The sequence below is a fragment of the Dreissena polymorpha genome, chromosome 15, assembly GCF_020536995.1.
Source record: "Dreissena polymorpha isolate Duluth1 chromosome 15, UMN_Dpol_1.0, whole genome shotgun sequence".
In the NCBI taxonomy this organism is placed as follows: domain Eukaryota; kingdom Metazoa; phylum Mollusca; class Bivalvia; order Myida; family Dreissenidae; genus Dreissena; species Dreissena polymorpha.
Genome location: NC_068369.1, coordinates 41,016,284 through 41,035,931, shown reverse-complemented (window position 1 = coordinate 41,035,931; position 19,648 = coordinate 41,016,284). Strand labels below are relative to the sequence as shown.

Here is a 19,648-nt window from a genome sequence, read left to right as displayed (position 1 = left end):
TTGGACTGAAAGTTAAATTAAATCACATATTACTGTGTGTTAATCTGCACGAAAGCCTATTCATTGTCTTAAAATGATTACAGTTCATTGACCGTACATTTAACTTTAAGCATGATCAAATGCGGTCAGCCCAATGCCTGCACCACATATTTAAACTTAAGTATGATAAAATGCTGTTAGTCCAGTTATGGTTAAGTGTTGATTGCACATACTTGTTTTTTTATTCTATATGTTCCACTTCTTTACCTGCTTGAAGAAGATGATTCTGCTATTAGTTGCTTTTCTATTCTCTCACACAACCAAAAATTAGGCGAATAGCCCACTATTTGGACATCCTGATCAGACAGTAGGTTTTCATCTCATTTCAGTATTATACTTACACTTATTACTCAAGAACTAGGATCTTTTGTATCTTGATCTCCACATTTTATACTCACAACCAAATAAGTATACCCCCATTACTGGTAATGGGGGCTATATAGGAGTCACTTTGTCGGTCTGTCCCAAAATTTCATCTGATCTTCACCAAACTTGGTCACAAGTTGTATCTAGATGATGTCTAGGTCAAGTTTGAATATGGGTCATGCCAGGTCAAAAACTAGGTCACGGGGTCACTTAGTGTGTTTTAAAACGAAAGTTTGTCTGGACCATAACTATGTAATTTATCATTAGATTTTAAAATGACTTGGTACATTTGTTCACCATCATGGGACAGTGTGTCGTGTGAAAAAAGTACGTTGATATCTCCAATGTCAAGGTCACACTTGGAGTTTAAAGGTCAAATGCTTGTCTGGGCCATAAATTTGTCATTTATGGTGAGATTTTAAAATCATTAGGAAAATTTTTCACCATCATTAGACGGTGTGTAGCGCGAAAGAATTACATCGATATCTCGAAGGTCAAGGTCACACTTTGAGTTCAAAGATCATAAATTAGCTTGACGGGGCCATAACTATGTCATTCATTGTAAGATTTTGAAATCATTTGTTCACCATCTTTGGACGGTGTGTTGCGCGAAAGAATTACGTAGATATATTCAAGGTCACACTTAAAGTTCAAAGGTAAAAAATGGCCATAAATGAGCTTGTCCTGGCCATAACTATGTTGTTCATTGTGAGAATTTAAAATCATTTGGCACATTTGTTCACCATCATTGGCCGGTGTGTCGCGGGAAAGAATTACGTCAATATCTTCAAGGTCAAGGTCACACTTTGAGTTCAAAGGTCAAAAATGGCCATAAATGAGCTTGTCCGGGCCATTACTATGCCGTTAATTGTGAGATTTAAAAATCATTAGGCACATGTGTTAAACAACATTGGAGTGTGTGTGGCGCGAAAGAATTACGTCGATATCTCCAAGGTCAAGGTCACACTTTGAGTTCAAAGGTCAAAAATGACAATAAATGATATTGTCTTGACCAAAACTATGTCATTCATTGTGAGATTTTAAAATGACTCTGTACATTAATTTTGTTCACAGCCATTGCACAGCGTGTCATGTGGAAGAATTCAAGAGTTCAAGGGTCAAAATTGCTATAAATGATAATGGCATAGTAATTCTTAAAAATTGCCATAAATTAGATTCTCTTGTTTTGTGAAGACCGCATGCAAAATAGTCTGTGTCAATGCGGCACGTGGGGGTATACGTCACGTCTGTGACAAAGCTTTAGTTAGCTCTATAAGTTTTTAATACAATGTACATCACTGATCAGAAACTAAATGAATGGAACAGAAATAAATAAGTTGATTTTGGTAAAATTTCACAACTTTTAAAATAAAATGTGTTGTCCTCTGCCAAGTAGCAAGCTTGTCCTCTGTCAAGTAGCAAACTTGTCCTCTGTCAAGTAGCAAACTTGTCCTCTGTAAGGTAGCAAACTTTTCCTCTGTCACGTAGCAAGCTTTTCCTCCGTCAGGTAGCAAACTTGTCCTCCATCAAGTAGCAAACTTGTCCTCTTCCAAGTAGCAAACTTGTCCTCTGTCAGGTAGCAAACTTGGCCTCTGTCAAGTAGCAAACTTGTCCTCTGTCAGGTAGTAAACTTGTCCTCTTGTCAAGTAGCAAGCTTGCCCTCTTTCAAGTAGCAAACTTGTCCTCTGTCAAGTAGCAAACTTGGCCTCTGTCAAGTAGCAAACTTGTCCTCTGTCAGGTAGTAAACTTGTCCTCTTGTCAAGTAGCAAACTTGTCCTCTGTCAGGTAGTAAACTTGTCCTCTTGTCAAGTAGCAAGCTTGCCCTCTGTCAAGTAGCAAATTTGTCCTCTGTCAAGTAGCAAACTTGTCCTCTGTCAAGTAGCAAACTTTCCTCTGTCAAGTAGCAAATTTGTCCTCTGTCAAGAAGCAAACTTGTCCTCTGTCAAGTAGCAAGCTTGCACTCTGTCAATGAGCAAACTTGTCCTCTGTCAAGTAGCAAGCGTGTCTTCTGTCAAGTAGCAAACTTGTCCCCTGTCAAGTAGCAAACTTTTTCTGTCAGGTAGCAAACTTGTCTCATGTCGAGTAGCAAACTTGTCCTGTCAAGGAATAAGCTTGTCCTCCGTCAAGTAGCAAGCTTGTCATCTGTCAAGTAGCAAACTAAATTCAAAAAGATTAAACATATAAACATCTGTCTGCTATGTAGCACAGGATAATTTATGTAAGCACCCCAGTATGTTTTATGTAAGTTCAATGGGTTTTATGTAAATTGTACACCGTAGTATTTAGAGTGGATATTTAAACCAAACAGTATTACATGTACTTAATCAGTACACTATCATTTTGCTCTGATCTACTAAAATACACACCAAGTTGTAGGCCCAGTGTACTGGTACAATGTACTGGTTTTAACTTAGTTCACATTGCAGAACAATGTCCAATGGTGTGCCATTTACTTGCATGTATCTAGGTTTATGTCGATGATAAATCAGCATAGAAAGATTTTAGGCTATGGTTAAAATATGTGTTTTGTAAAGACCGATTTCAAAGAGTTTGAGACATATAAATTGCACAAAGTGTTTCCACAATTTTATTTACTTCCTTCCCTTCTCATAGACGGTGGTCAGATGTTTGCCTATTCAAGTGTAATCATGTTATTACCAAATATTGCTTTATGCCACCGGAAGTGTAACATAGAAAGCATTTAACATACTTTTAACAGAAAGGTCTAGTTGGTCATGGTCTTTTGAACACTTCCAGACAACAGCTATTAACACGCCCCATTTAAACAAGAAACCGTCGAAGACGTATGATGCTCCCCAAAGTTTTTTTTTGTCACAATATTGCACTTTATATTCAGATAAAAGGAAACGTCTTGAGGGCACAGTAGTTGGGGGGGGGGGGGACAAGAATTTTTTTATAGAAAATTTCAAAGGGCCATAACTCTGTGAAAAATCATTCGGCCAGAACCTGCTGATAATATGCACATCTCCTCTTGGTAGTGAAGCTTCCAATAAAGTTTCATTGAATTCCGGTCATTAGTTGCTGAGAAATAGCCCAGACAAGAATTGCACTATATGTACAGTTTATAGAAAATTTCAAAGGGCCATAACTCTGTGAAAAATCATCGGACCAGAACCCGCTGATAATATGCACATCTCTTGGTAGTGAAACTTCCCATAGTTTCATTGAATTCCAGTCATTAGTTGCTGAGAAATAGCCCGGAAAAGAATTGCACTATATGTACAGTTTATAGAAAATTTCAAAGGGCCATAACTCTGTGAAAAATCATCTGACCAGAACCCGCTGATTATATGCACAGCTCCTCTTGGAAGTGAAGCTTTCCATAATGTTTCATTGAATTCCTGTCATTAGTTGCTGAGAAATAGCCCAGACAAAAATTGTGCACGGGCGGACGGACAGACAGACGAAGGGGCGACTTTATGCTCCCCCCAAAATAAATTTTGGGGGAGCATAAAAATCCATCCAAAATACTCTTGTTGGATTCCTTTCTCACAATAGACAAGGTCGTATGGCATCAGTTTGTACACACTATTCAGTTTTAATGTTTGTCAATTGTTGATTTATTTTTTGTCAAAACGTGGGAATGTTTTCATAATTTAAGCATACAGTTTGTTTGGGCCTGACAGGCTGACACAAAGCCATTATATTGCAAACGGTCCAGACAAACAATCCAGAATACCAACCTTCAGGACTGGTAAAGGATGTGTACCAGTACCCCTATGTAGCTGACTGGCCAGTGAAATAGGCAGAGTAACCACATAACCAAACCATGTTGCAAGTAGTGTGGCAACACATTTTGGGTACTTTTGAAGGGAAGTAAATAATAGCAATACAAGTAAATATAAAAATAACAAGAATATCAGTGAAACTGATGGATGCTCCCCGATGATGCGCTTTGTCAATCTATGTGTTAATAACCACCTAAACAAGATGTGTTTGTGAAACACAATGTCCCCCTATATGATGTTTGACCTTGAAGGATGACCTTGACCTTGTGAAGGATGACCTTGACCTTTCACCACTCAAAATGTGCAGCTCCATGAGATACACATGCATGCCAAATATCAAGTTGCTATCTTCAATATTGCAAAAGTATTCATAAAATAAGTGATTTGGGCCACATATATTTGACCTCTGACCTTGAAGGATGACCTTGACCTTTCACCACTCAAAATGTGCAACTCCATGAGATGCACATGCATGCCAAATATCAAGTTGCTATCTTCAATATTGCAAAAGTATTTATAAAATAAGCGATTTGGGCCACATATATTTGACCTCTGGCCTTGAAGGATGACCTTGACCTTTCACCACTTAAAATGTGCAGCTCCATGAGATACACATGCATGCCAAATATCAAGTTGCTATCTTAAATATTGCAAAAGTATTCATAAAATGAGCGATTTTGGCCACATATATTTGACCTCTGACCTTGAAGGACGACCTTGACCTTTCACCACTCAAAATGTGCAGCTTTATGAGATACACATGCATGCTTAATATGAAGTTGCTATCTTCAATGTAACAAAAGTTATTGCAAAATGTTAAAGTTGGCGCAAATAGACCAACAGACCATCAGACAGACCAACAGACAGGGCAAAAACAATATGTCCCCCACTACTATAGTGGGGGACATAAAAATCTATTATTAGCCTCTGTGACCTTGACCCCAGTGACCTCAAACCTCATCAAATGGTAGAGGTCCATGCAAGGTACCTACATGCCAAATATGAAAGAGATCGGTAAAGTATTGAAGGTGCTTTGAGAAACTGTAACAATAGTGTGAGAGAAAAATCTATCATTAGCCTCGGTGACCTTGACCCCAGTGACCACAAACCTCATCAAAAGGTAGAGGTCCATGCAAGGTACCTACATGCCAAATATGAAAGAGATCGGTAAAGTATTGAAGGTGCTATGAGAAACGGTAACAAAAGTGTGACGGAAGGAAGGAAGTACGGAAGGAACTTCAAACTGGCAACTATATGCTCCCCGAAAATTTTCGGGAAGCATAAAAACCGAAACACCGAAAAAAACAGCATCAGCGAATGTTTTCTTTAATAATTTATTGGAGTTTAAATAACGTAACCAATAGTGACATTAAGTAACATAGTATAATATTCAGTAATTCATTTCCTAAAACAAATGACTAGACACGTATTAAGTTGCATCAATGTTCCTGTCATTTCAAATTTTTATAAACATTAAGCAAACTTACAGTTGGGCATTTAAATAGCATCTTACATCTTAGCACAACATTTTCAAGTTAATGACAGTATAAATTTGTTTTTGTAAAACAAAATGCATTTCATATTTATCATCTTTGGTACATGTAAGAAATTTACCAGATGACAAACATTTTCTTTACACCTCAACTGATAACAGGTGTATGACAAAATTATTTTGAATCATAATCTTTAAAATAAAAATTTTAATTGATAGGTTGTGATTTTTGTAATAAGTAAAGTCTTCAACATAAACAAAAATTGATGAATATTAAAAAAAGCTATAAAAAAAACTGAATATTAAATTAAAGCCCAAACCAGAAATGTACCAGGTAACACCTACAGTATTAACCCATTTAAAGAAGACTGTTACACTTCGAACAAAAAGGGCTAAACAGCTCTCAGCTCTGGTACAAAAATATACAAATGATGCATTTCTTTATGAATCAACATATGTATAAATATTAAGCCTCGTTACATGGCATTGGCAATACATTGTTAAACACTCATTAATTTAATGACATTAAACTCCAATAGCATGTCCAAGTAAATAATTGGAAAAAAAATCAGATGACAGACTTTTCAAAAACTCTTTCTTCAACTTGGGCTTAATCTTTTAAAATTAAAATGTCCTTACAGAATAAGACAATATAAACTAAAAGCTTACAATCTTGCTATGTACACTGCAAAAATGCAAATGCATTTTCATCTGCAAACATATAAATATTAGTCATTTAAATGTAACAAATCAAGTTTTGAATCTACTTAATCTACGTGGTTGTTACTACTAGGATATAATAATCTAGGACAAATATTCAAAAATACTGAAATATTTCACCCGTGCATTTTGCCGGAAAGACAATGATTTCAAAGCTCCACATACTAGCACCCTTAATAAATCATTGTTTAACATACATGTGTACGTTCTGATAGCCTTTCCCCATGTGCCATGGGTAAACAATGCCATAGAAACCAACCCAAGTATCTTAACTGTTTGAAGCAACTTCTGCGATGCTTGTATGTATAGACTAGTTAATGTGTATTCGGACCTTGCTTTTCACCTAGAAACTATTTGAGAACTCTGCTGAGATATCATTAAATATTTTGATAGTTTCATGCTGATTTGGCAAAAACATGTGACTTCTAAAGTGCTCACAAGGTTTCACTATAGCCACAGAAGGAAACCTGCCTTGCATGGACAATAAACAATTTCAAACCAGACTAAGATATCATTAAAACAAAAGTCTAAGCAAGGTTCATGAAAATCAACAAAAGAATGTGACAAAGGAGTTTCTACAAGGTTTCTAGATAGCCATATAAGGAAAAATGCCCTGCACCCTTATGGTGTTGTATTTAACCCTTTCCCACTCAGAAGCAAAGTGCAAATGGCTTTGTGCAAACAGCATAAAACCATAACACCCTGCGAATAACTCGCAGTCTGTTCAACCAACTTCAGGTTTTATGCTGTTAACCGTTCATCAGTATCTAAGGGTCGGAAATGAAGCATGTAAAATTTTAATCTAGTAAGAAAGGTCTGTAACAGTCGAAGGGACTAAATGCGTCAAAGTACGTTTGTAAGTGTTTAATGTTTAAATGGAGAAAAAAATCATTTTCGAACTCGGAAAAGAAATCATTAGAACAGTTGGTTTGAGCAAGTTTCAGGAAGCAAGTTTCATGAAATTAGACAAGAAATTTGAGTTAAAAAGTATTCACAAGGTTTCACCATATAAGGAAAACTTCCCGCCTCCTTGCTGCCATGTTTCCCAGTGGACTGGAGCCTTTTTCCAACAAAGCAGATTTATCATTAGAACAAAGATTCTGGTCAAGTTGCATGAAGATTGAACAACCCAGGCGACTTTTAGTGTTCAGGGATTGACTTAAGCTATACCGATTAGGGCTGTAATGAATACACTAGGTGACGAATACGATACGTATCACGAATACAGGGTGGCGAATACGAATATTTATTCGCAAATATAGATTTTAATGAACAAAAGTAATACTGACAACTTGACATGACATATATAGTATGAAACTATCAGTGCTTTCCACAGGCCATTTAACGGTCCCTCGCTGGGGCGCTTGAAAGTCGAAATCAGAGTCCGCGGGGCCCTTGAAATTTTCTTATCAGTGTGTATTTTTCATATTGCAACTAGGCATTCTTAAGATCAAAGTGATATCAACTTCGCCGAAAATTGTTAGATCCGATTTATGATCCTCTGTCAATTACACCTTGTATCTCTTTACCCACCTAAAGCCCACCTAAAGGCGGATCGTCGTTTTAATGGAAAATAGATATTGGCCAATGAGAGCGCACGCTTAGAATGAGGGACAACACTCATAGGCAATAATACCTGCATTACAATCATGCATGCCATGTCAAGAGTGTCTGCCACTTACTAAGAAGACTAAGGGCAACCAGGCGTAATCCTCGTGAATATTGTGCATTTCATGCATAATATGGTCAAAACATTTATTTGACTCATAATGCGCTTTAACCAATTATTGTTAAATTTAATTACGCACAACTGTAAATGTTTCTGTTGATTCTCAAATGAGCATTATTAAATTTGCGAGCTTTTGTGTGTATGTTTGAGCAGGTGTTTTTTTTAGAAAAAGGGGAAGACGCTGGACGCTGGGTAAAAGGGGAAAATCGAGCGCGAAAGAGACATATTTGGGGAAAAAATAAAAACTGTTCATTTCAATGTCTATAACTCACCTACAGACTTCAGGGTTTTTAAAAAAAAAAAAAAGGCATGTCTCTGACCTTTTTGTTCTTAAACACATGAACAAGTATGATATTTAAGTCAAAGTCCTAAATAAAGTTGCAGGTGTAGATCTAGTAATGGGAAATGTTTTCAACTGTGGCCGGGGAACGATGTCAATATTATGATTTCAATTTCATGATGAATGGTTTGACGATCTAGATCTGCTACAGTATTGGAAGGGAAAGGTGCGGCAGCTGCCGATTGTCCACTTTCACTTTCACAATAATCCGACAGTATTAATCGATGTTGATTACATGTACCTCCGAATCCTGCTGGGTTTCAACGGTTTTTGATGATTCATTCTTAAAAAATGCGTCAACGCAATTGATATTTTCCGAGTCCGAACGTTTTATTTTGTTCGTGTATGAACGCCAATTGTGAGACTTTTTTCTGTTTTAACGTTTATATCTTGGCTTTCACATAACCCGGATGAAAATTCGACTGGTTTCCGATAATTAATTTACGAAACACCGTTTCTAGCGCAAGACCGGAATCCAGTAAAATAGTCACATGATTAATACGATTAGTTGCCCGGTTTCCATGACGTAATTTAAGAACTATATATAGAATCACTGGGATTCCCAGATTTGAGCGTTCGTCGGGAGAGAGAGAGCGAGATCGTTGTACATGGTACAAATTGGATAAGTGTCGACTTCCCAAAAGAAAAAGAACATTTCTTTGAGAGTAAAATATTATATTTTGGTGAAAAAATATATTTTTGGAGGGGTAAAGGTATTTTTAGGGGAAAAATTCTGGTAGGGGAAGACGCCGAATATCGGCGTCACTTTCTTAGTAAAAAAAACCCCTGGTTTGAGCATCAAATCACTCGTATTTACCTAAATAAACATTAAAGAACCATCAAAAGATTTTTCAATACAATGTCCTAAATATCCAATCTGTGCCAGCCATTTTTGTTGATAATCTCACTGTTGATAATCACACATACATGTACATGATTTTAGACATTTTAAATCACGTTTTAATAATTACGTTACCAAAAACACTATGGTAATAGTACATAATAATATTGGCATTACATTCTTCTCGAATATCTTAACCAAGGAGCACTTTCTTGAGTTTTGATTTGGCAGAGTCCTCACTATCAGTATCTGATTCTGCATAGGCTGGCTTGTAGGAGCAGACCGGTGAACACAAGTACTGGAGAAGTGGAAGACGATATTTCCCACAGAAGTCCACAAATTTCACTTGCTCTACTTTTGAATCGAAGAACACACCTGAAAGAAAGATAGTGCAACATTCAAACCAAACAATTCGACTTTAATACAAATAAAAGTTTAGTCTTCCAAATTAGTACTTGCCCAATTGCCTGCAGAGTAAAAATAGTTTTTGACTCATAATAAATTTCACTTAAATGGTAAATCATGTTTAACCCTTTCCCACTTTAGAAGCAAAGTGAACATGGCTATGTGCAAACAGCATAAAACAAGAACAACCTGTTCATGTTTAATTCTGCTTGCCACAAATCAGTATCTTATGTTTGGAAATGAAGCCTTAAAGGGATCTTTTCACGGTTTGGTAAATTGACAAAATTGAAAAAAGTTGTTTCAGATTCGCAAATTTTCTTTTTAGTTATGATATTTGTGAGAAAACAGTATTACTGAACATTTACCATAGTCCAATATAGCCATTATATGTATCTTTTGACGATTTGAAAACCTAAAAAATTATAAAGCGTTGCAATGCGAAACGATTTAATAATTTGGAGAGTTCTGTTGTTGTCGTTTTAATTTACGAAACTACGAAGATTGCTTATATAAGGTATAAAATACTTAGCCTGTGTATACCCGGCGGAATAGCCGAGAGGGCTAATGCGTTTTTACTTCAGACTAACTCCAGGACTCCGGGGTCACTGGTTGGAGCCCTGGTACCGGCTACTTTTTTTTCCTTTTTTAAATTTTATTCTTGATTTTTTACTGGAGCTTTTAAGATCCAATGTTTACATTTATCAATATAAAGCATTTAATGACAAACTTCAAAATATGCCAAAATCTGTGAAAAGGCCCCTTTAAATACTTGAATCTTAGAAAGGCATTTAATTAAATGTAACTTTCTATGAGACTGCAAATGCGTGAAAATACGTATCTAAGTGGTAAAGGGATGAATAACTTAAAGAAATTAACAGAAACTATCAACTTTTTTTCTGATAAAGGTTTTTCGAACAGTCAGTCGCTTGCATGACTTTCTATTCTTCAACAAGTAAGGTGTTCATGTGGTTTGGAAAGATTGTGCAATTTTTGATTTCTTTATGGGTTTTGCATAACCAAATTATTTGTTACCTAATTTTTGGATCATTACATGAACATTTCTGCCATGTTGGACAAACTGCCAAACAAAGTTTGGTTGGCTATGACATCAAGTGCCTATGGTAACTAAATCAGTTTTACATATAATTTGTAAACATTTATATTAATACCTCAAAGGAGATTTATACTTGCAAATGACAGAATGAGATACAAAACAAGAGATGTGTTTGTCAGAAACACAATACCCGCTAATGTGCCCCTTTGAATTATTTATTTTTTACCTTTGACCTTGAAGGATGACCTTGACCTTTCACCACTCAAAATTTGCAGCTCCATGTCATGAGATACACATGCATGCAAAATATCAAGTTGCTACGTTCAATATTGCAAAAGTTATGAAGAAGGTTAAAGTTTTGGGACACGCACACAAGACACATACAGTGACAGACAGGCCAAAAACAATATACCCCCGATCTTTCGAACCGGGTGCATAAAAATACTTTGCATTCATAATTGATTATTGAATTGCCCTATGCGCTGACTGCTTTGGAAAATAACTTGCCCCCCAAATTTTAACCTGGCATGGACACCTGGGAGTCCACTGAAGTAAAGCTCTGATAAAGCTATCTGTAACTTTGTTTGGTTATCATTCTTACATTAAAACATTAAATCAACCTAAATTTACTACTGGAAAGCTTTACTAGAACAGAAGTAACAATTCAATTAGATGAAGTCATTATTTGATAAGGAAGATTTTTACCTTTACACATTGGATTGACACACTGCTGTGCCGAGTTCAAGTAGCAGATAAGCCTTGATGGTAGGTCTTTCTCCGAGTAGGGTACCCTTTCTATTTTGATTACTCGACCAGACAACTCCAACAATGATGGTGGTTTAAAAGATAAATCTTGCACAAATCTAGCAACTAATGGGTTGTTCCGTAAACTAAGTTCAACTAGATTTAAAGACACAATCTCAGGTGGAAGAGTTGCAATTTTGTTGTTATGAAGACTTAGAGACTGCAGCTTTCTAAGGTTCACAAATGTTGGTGGAATACTGTTCAACTGGTTATCACACAATACTAATGCTGTCAGGTGATTCAAACTTCCCACTGTAGCTGGCACCTCGGTTAGGCTGTTGCCTCCTAGGTACAAAATTTCCAAACTAAAAAAAAAAATACATGTTTACCAGTAGGACTTCACTATGAAAACAACTTGTGATAACAGTGCAAGTAAATCCGACTATCATTCATATTAAATGTAAAACATGTTATTAATGTTTTTAAAGATTTGAGAAATATAATAAATATATTGACTTTTGAATCATAACATTAAAAACATCATTCCAAATTATTTTTATCTTACTGTACTGATGGAACAAAGACTCAGGAAAATAGCCCATTTCGATATTTTGTCTGTTTTATTAACTTAATATGTAAACAAATAATGAAACGTACGAAAATCTGGTGTAAAAAATAATTTAACAGTTTTAATACATGTTTTACCTTCGCATATTCCCGATTGCATTTGGAAGGTATGAGATCTGGTTAGCACCAAAGTGTAAAGTTTTCAGATTTTCTAATTCGGTTAATTGCATAGGAAATTCTTTGAACTTGTTTCCACTGAAGTTCACAGTTTCCAATGTTCTCATAGTTCCAAAATCTTTAGGCAATCCATCCAATAGATTGTTTCTAGCAGTGAAGTTTTGAAGTGCTGACAAATTCAGCAAACTATCACTTATGTAAGTTAATCCATTATTGCTCAAGTCGATGTTCACAAGATTGACAAACGTGCCCAGCTCTTCTGGAAACACAGTAAAGTTGTTAAAACTCAGCTGAATAGATTTCCACGTCTGAGGATCATGTGTCAAGTAATTTGGTAGCACATCTAGTTCACTGTGAGATAAATCTTCAGAGTTTTCATCATGAAACTCGCTGTCTGATGAACTGGAGAAATACTGAAGTGACTGAGCCATGGCTTTGATTTTGTAAGAACACTAATGACAATAATTCAATAATTTAAACAGTTATTAGACCAGCTCACAAGACACTTGGCTGACATTTATGATCAACATTGAAACGATCGCTTATTCACTAAAACTTTTTTTTCGTTTTAGATATCGTCCGCCAAGGCTCTGTGAAGTGACTTGTGTTTGTTTTTCATAGCCTACAGAATTGGCCCACATCTTAGTCCATCTTATATAATAACTGACCTTGTGACCGGTAAAACTCGTTAACTGTATCGTTTTCCTCCATGCAGACAGCGCGTGATCCGATCTCACCGAGTGATCGTTCCATGATAACTTATAGCTTAATGCGATAAAAGCAGAGTGTTCTGAATAATATGTCAGATTGTATCCGGCTTTTCGGCATTGTACACATCTCTGTACGAGAACCAACCAGTAAAGTGCATTGAAAAAGGCCAAGGTCAGGCGAAATTTGTGAAAATTTGAAACTTTATTTTTAGAGAGATCGTAACTAGTTTTCTGTCAAAGTAGAGATAATTTAGTATACTGTATGTTATTTAAAAATACTGAAATGTGGAACAATTAAGCAATAAATAATAATGTTAAATCTTGTTATTTGGCGGCCGCGTGGCCTAATGGATAAGGCGTCTGACTTCGAATCAGAAGATTGCGAGTTCGAGTCTCGTCGTGGTCGTTGATGTTTTGTTGCACAGCAATAACCACTCTACAAATGTTACATAAATATTAATTACCATTTTCATTTTTTAAGTATTCAAACACGATTTGAAAAAAAACAACACAATCGTTCGTTATTTGATCGGATTGAAACCAATTGTCATACTCTTTTATTGTTCCTTTAGATATTTGAATTGAGGGTTCTTTTCCTACAAGAAAAGTTCACTCATCATGGTGCATCCATACAATTTGCCAAGGTTCGACTTTTTTCAATAATGCTTCTATATTTTAATGAAAATTCTGTGATAGAATGGCTTTGTGAAGTCAATCAATTTACTAAAAGTTTTTTGTTAAAATAATTCGTTTTCTGAACACGTTTGCGCCTTTTCGATGATAGTTTTCTTAAATTAAAAATACAATAACAAATGGCAGAGAAAAGCTTCTGAGAAAAAGCAGTTAAATATCCGAAGTTCCTCGTAACTCGCTCATAAGAGGGTTAACAGCGTATTACACACAGTAAACAATTTCAAAATGTTATATTGGAGATTATATCAATTATGTACCAGAAGTCAAATAAAGAACGATTAAGGCACGATGAAATCCTTCCTCTACAATCATTTCTAATCAGAATTGTAATTATAAGAGTAACAAGAAATATCTTTAAAAAAGATATACGGCGTTGATTGTGGTCGATGTTTATGAACGATCAAAAGTTATCTCTATGAGATAAAAAGTAGCGGATGCCTTTTTTTCTGCGCAGTTCTTAGCTACATCACAAGCAAATCAATTACGGGGTGTTGCGCCAGATTTCGTGGCTTATTTTGTTTTATGTGATATTATTACTCAGATATCTTTATTTACAGAATAGAAAAACACAAGAAACATGAAAATAAACGAGTGCATATAGGTCAGCCGGCAATACTCAAATCTTATTTAATTGCATAATTATAGTATAGTGAATTATTGTGCTCATGCTTAATAAACTGGTCTAAATGGATAAATATTTCTAATTAATTTTATCAATATTGGTCCTTATCATGCACACTGGCCGTGAATTGACCCGAAACCTCGCGGGTTGAAATGCAATGCAAGTAAGTACTTAGTATGAGAATATAGCCTTTAGTATAAACGCTTTTGCGCTGGTAATTCTCTGAAAATAAAAGGTGAACGCACAAACTGTACTTATGTCGAAAATTGATTGTAAAACTGTTCTATCTATTGAGCCTTTTCATTAGAGATAAAATTGTTTCATGCAGTAAAACAGTGTTACAAAGACGCGGATATGTTTCCAATGTTCTGGTGTTATACTCAAATCAGCCAATGGAATAAATGAAGTGTATTCATTCGTACCTAGCCGCGGGAAATTTTATTTGAATATTATTGGACACTTACAAAGGTCAAGTCAGGGTGAAAAGCTGGCTTAATACAGCTTACGCCGAAAAAGTGCAGTGGTGCGTATGTTTTGAAGCTCCTGTGTGTGCTCCGCGATGGATTGACCCTCGTTTCCTGCGTTTCCTGCAACAATACCCACATCGACTTGATGTCGGCTGCATGATGATGACACTACCGGTACATGAGATGTTTGCTGACGAAGGCAGATATCATTCTTTAAAGTTATTTAATTGTTGAATATCGAAGCAACTGACATATATTCACAACACTGTCGAGTACTAAACTTGGACCAGAGCCGATCGTCTATTGAAAAAACAAGATTTGACGTATATATTGAGTTTTGGGATGCACGTGATCCGGATTCGAACGTGGTCTAAATATTGTCATAAAAACATTCTTAACAAGTTTCATCCAGATTGAGTCATAAATGTGGCCTCTACAGTGATAACTAGTTTGTGTGTGTGTAAGATTTGGTCTTTTGACCTAGTAATTATACGCACATGGTCCCGATTAGGGCTAGACCTTAATATTGTCAAGATAAACATTCTGAACAAATTCCATTCAGATTGAATAATTTATGTGGCGCTATTGTTGTTACAACGTTTTCATAAGATTTAACATGGTTAGCTCAACTTTGAGTCATAAATATGGCCTCTTCATGAATTTTCTCTGTTTTCGTACAGACGTGAGTCAGATTGGAATTCAACCTAAATACTGTCAAATTAAACATTCTGGTCAGTTTTGAACCAAGTTTTGTCCAAGAGTTGACCTGATGAAGTAGTTTTTGAATGCACATGACAAAGATTTGAACAAGGCAATGATATTGACAAGATAAACATGCTGACCACTTTACCTAAAGATTTGTTTATACATTTTTGTACTTATACAGTGATAACAATATTTTTTCCTAGTTCTTTGTTTTGATCTGGTTACCTAATTTTTCAACGCACGTGAATCCGATGCGAGCTTGGCCTAAATATATCATCAAAGATAAACATTCTAACCAAGTTTCATAAAGATTGAGTAATCTATTTGATATCTAGAGCAGATTTGGCCTGATGACCCACATTCGCATGTGGTCCTTTATCTTACCGGTAGATACATGTATTGCCATGATACACATTCTGACTAAGTTTCATCAATATAGATTGATACATGTTGCGTGAAGAGTGCTTACAAGATTTTCCTAAGATGTAATCTGGTGACCTAATTTTTAAGTTTTAGAATGTAAATGACACACTTTCGAAATTGGCATAGATACCGATAGGGTAAACATTCTGAAATAGGTTTGATCAATATTGAGTTTTGCACGTAGCCTTTTCAAATATTACAATGCTTTTTTAAGATCTTACATTGTAACCTAGTTTTTAGTGACACGTGACCCAGAATCGCCCTCAACCTAGATACAGTCAAGATAAATATTCTGATCAAGTTTTATTAAGACTGAGTCATAAAAGTAGCCTCTACAGTGACAACAGTGGTTTTCTCAGATTTAACCTTGATATGTAGTTGTTAACGCACATAACCTAGATTCGAACTTGGTCTAGTTATGGTCAAGATAAGCATTCTGACTAAATTACATCAAGGTTCGGTAATGAATATTGCCTCTACAGATTTTACCTAGTAACCTTGTTTTGGGTCACACGTGAACCAATTTTAAAGTCGGCCTAGATATTGTTAAGATAAACATTATGAACAAGTGTAATAAATATGTAGTCATAATTGTGGCTTCTAGAGTGACGGAGACTTTCTAAGATTTGTCATTCGCCTTATACAGGGTTATCAAATAACTCACCGTGAGCTAAAATTGTAATTGTCAGATCGATGCGACATGTTTCAAGCCAAATCGTATTCACTGTCGTATTTTATCGTAGTTTTTATGTAGGTTGTTTCTATGTGTGTGATAGTGTGAGTGTTTGTCTCTTTTACAGCATTTCAGCGTATGTGCAGTTTATTTAACTGTTGGTAATGGCTAATATTTTCAAGTTTATCATAACTAAAAGTCTACTGTGAGTTTTAAATAAAATATAATTCTACAGTTACTTTAGTCCTATTTTACGCATTCGTGAATTTCATCGGAGGTTTCATGAAGGCCTTAGCCAAACGATGAGATCTTCATGAATGTTGACGGTCGATTAGATGGTATATTCCATTGAATTTGCAGAGGTTACGACTTAGTTCTAAAAAAAAAGTAAAAAAGTAAAAGATGAAAGGGACAAAATGTTTCAACTTACTAAATTGCAGTTGTTTTTACATATTAGCTCACCTTCACACAATCCGTTTAGTTTTTGATGGCATTTTACCTGTCATATTCGTCGCTAACATAAGACTTGTAAACACTGCCCGATATTCATTAAACTTAGGCGTTTTTTCCAAATGAAATCAGTAGGGCAAGATAAAGAGATTTTTTAACATTCTATAAGTCATGTCAGATGTTTGCGTACACGATACTTAAAATGACTATTTGAAGATTAACACATGAAAAACTCAGTGTATCAAATTAAATTTAAAAAAAATCACTTTTAAAATCACAAAGCCGTTTGATAGTCAACCAACTGAAGCAATTTTTTTAAATTGAAAATACATTTGGATGTTAATATTCCGCTTCATGTGATAACTGCAAAATGGAAAATCAAATTTCAAATAGAAAATAAATATTAATACAGGGTTAAAACGTAATTCCTTTATTGCTTCACGCATGCGTATGAAAAGTACTTGTATAGGGCCGAACTTATTCAAAGCATAAATGGTTTTATATCTTAGAGGTTCATATCATTGTCTTGTCATTGATATTTTGATTTAATTGTATTGTCATTGATATATGGTTATAATTGTCTTGTCATTGATTAAGGATATAATTGTCTTGTCATTGATATATGGATATACTTGTCTTGTCATTGATATATGGATAAAGAAAAAAATTGTCGTTGATATATGGATATAATTGTCTTGTCATTGATATATTGATATAATTGTAGTGTGATTGATACATGGATATAATTGTCTTGTAATTGATAAATGGATATAATTGTCTTGTCATTTATATATGGATATACGGTAATTTTCTTGTCATTGATATATGGATATATTTGTCTTGTCATTGACATATGGATATAATTGTCTTGTCATTGATATATGGATATAATTGTCTTGTCTTTGATATACGGATATAATTGTTTTGTCATTGATTATGATACATAGATATAATTGTCTTTCATTTATATATGGATATAATTGTCTTTTCATTGATATATGGATGTAATTGTTTTGTCATGGATATATGGATGTAATTGTCATGTCCTGATATATGGATATTATTGTCTTGTCTTAGATATATGGCAATTATGAGAAGTCCACAATAAACACTACCAATTATCCCAGTATACATACACTTGGAGACTTTTCTAACGCAACACTTTTCAACTTAAATATCTCAGTAATGAGTCAAGATTGTTATTTAAAATTTCACTTGATCATTTGACTATATTCCGTGCAAGATAACGATAAAATCATTCTTCCTGACAATCAGGCGCGTTTGCACGTGGGGTATGTGTGGTTTCAACTTTTTGCAAGTGAACATGTTGAAACGCGATATGATTCTAATTTTATTTAAATGTCTTCATTTTATGTGGGTTGATAACCAGGAAAACATAAAATTAATATAAAAATCAATATGTCTCGTATAAAATTTCAGGAGCGCAACAACGCAATCGGCATTTTGCAGGCTACCTTCCCCACTTACTGAAGCACCCGATCATCACGGATGAATGATTTCATCGGTTGCTTGTACATATTTTAGTCAAATGATAACATGTACAATTTAAAATCAAAATATTTACTCATAACTGAAATATTTAAGTTTGAAAAATGCTGCGTTCGAAAAGTCATCAAGTGTAGTACAGCGCGCTATACAATTCCAATTTAATTGCAATTTCATCATTCTAGGTGTGGTTTTACACCATGAAAACATATTAAAAATTAATTAGGAAAACAATATGGCTCGTATGAGCGCAAGGTTACAAGCCGGTCGGTCATTAAGACGTGTAAGTTAATGCGTTTTACATTTCACATTATTATTTACGATGTACGATTTGAGGATTTTACTTTTTCAAAGATTTCTCAAATTTGTTATGTTTGATATTTTTGTCGATCAATTTCAATTAATTTTACTCGGATTATAAGATATGTGTTGAATTAGTCTGAGTCCGAATTTCAACAAAATCCGTTCAAAAATAAGGGAGCTATACCGGTATTTTTTTTTAATTACGTGTTGCGCTTGAAAAGTCTCCAAGTGTACACGCCTAATAATTATATTATGTATTGCTAGCAAAAAGTGGTGAAGGTTGAAAAATCTTTGCAAACAAGTTATTCAAATAAAAGTCGCATTTAACAAAACATTATATCGATTAGTTAAACAGTTGTCTATATGTCAAGAGAACGAATTATTTTTAATTTAAAGGGATCTTTTCACGCTTTGGTAAATTGAAAAATTGAAAAAAGTTGTTTCAGATTCGCAAATTTTCGTTTTAGTTATGATATTTGTGAGGAAACAGTAATACTGAACATTTACCATGGTCTAATATAGCCATTATATGCATCTTTTGACGATTTTAAAACCTAAAAATTATAAAGCGTTGCAACGCGAAACGATTGAATAATTTGGAGAGTTCGGTTTTTGTCGTTAAATTTTGTGAAACTACGAAGATTGCTTACATAAGGTATAAAATACGTCAAGTAAGAGTACTAGGCGGAATAGCTCAGTAGGCTAAAGCGTTTTTACTTCAGGACTCTGGCAGGACTCCAGGGGTCACTGGTTCGAAACCTGGTCCGGGCAATGTTCTTTTCCTTTTTTAAATTTTATTCTTGATTTTTTACTGGAGCTTTTACGATCCAATGTTCACATTTATCGATATAAAGCATTTAATGAATAAGTTAA

The 19,648-nt window shown here is 35.0% G+C and overlaps 1 protein-coding gene and 1 non-coding gene across 2 annotated transcripts; one reads left to right on the top strand and one right to left on the bottom strand.

Moving 5' to 3' along the window:
• Positions 1–5,472: 5,472 nt before the first annotated feature.
• Positions 5,473–12,995, bottom strand: LOC127860471 (leucine-rich repeat-containing protein 58-like). Its single transcript, XM_052398559.1, has 3 exons — positions 12,185–12,995; positions 11,441–11,844; positions 5,473–9,651 (listed from the first exon to the last, which is right to left on the bottom strand). The coding sequence occupies exons 1-3, from the start codon at positions 12,652–12,654 to the stop codon at positions 9,470–9,472; spliced, it is 1,056 nt and encodes a 351-aa protein (XP_052254519.1). The 5' UTR covers positions 12,655–12,995; the 3' UTR covers positions 5,473–9,469.
• Positions 12,996–13,266: 271 nt separating this feature from the next.
• Positions 13,267–13,339, top strand: Trnar-ucg (transfer RNA arginine (anticodon UCG)). Its single transcript has one exon. It is a non-coding gene; the product is annotated as a tRNA-Arg (tRNA).
• Positions 13,340–19,648: the final 6,309 nt, after the last annotated feature.

Bases quoted from the DNA above. Each gene is read 5' to 3' on its own strand.
- LOC127860471 (XM_052398559.1), bottom strand. From the start codon at position 12,654: ATGGCTCAGTCACTTCAGTATTTCTCCAGTTCATCAGACAGCGAGTTT. The intron at 11,845-12,184 runs GTAAAACATGTA...TTTTTTTTTTAG, and splicing joins GCAATCGGGAATATGCGAAG to TTTGGAAATTTTGTACCTAG. The intron at 9,652-11,440 runs GTAAAAATCTTC...TCTTTCTTTCAG, and splicing joins TGTCAATCCAATGTGTAAAG to GTGTGTTCTTCGATTCAAAA.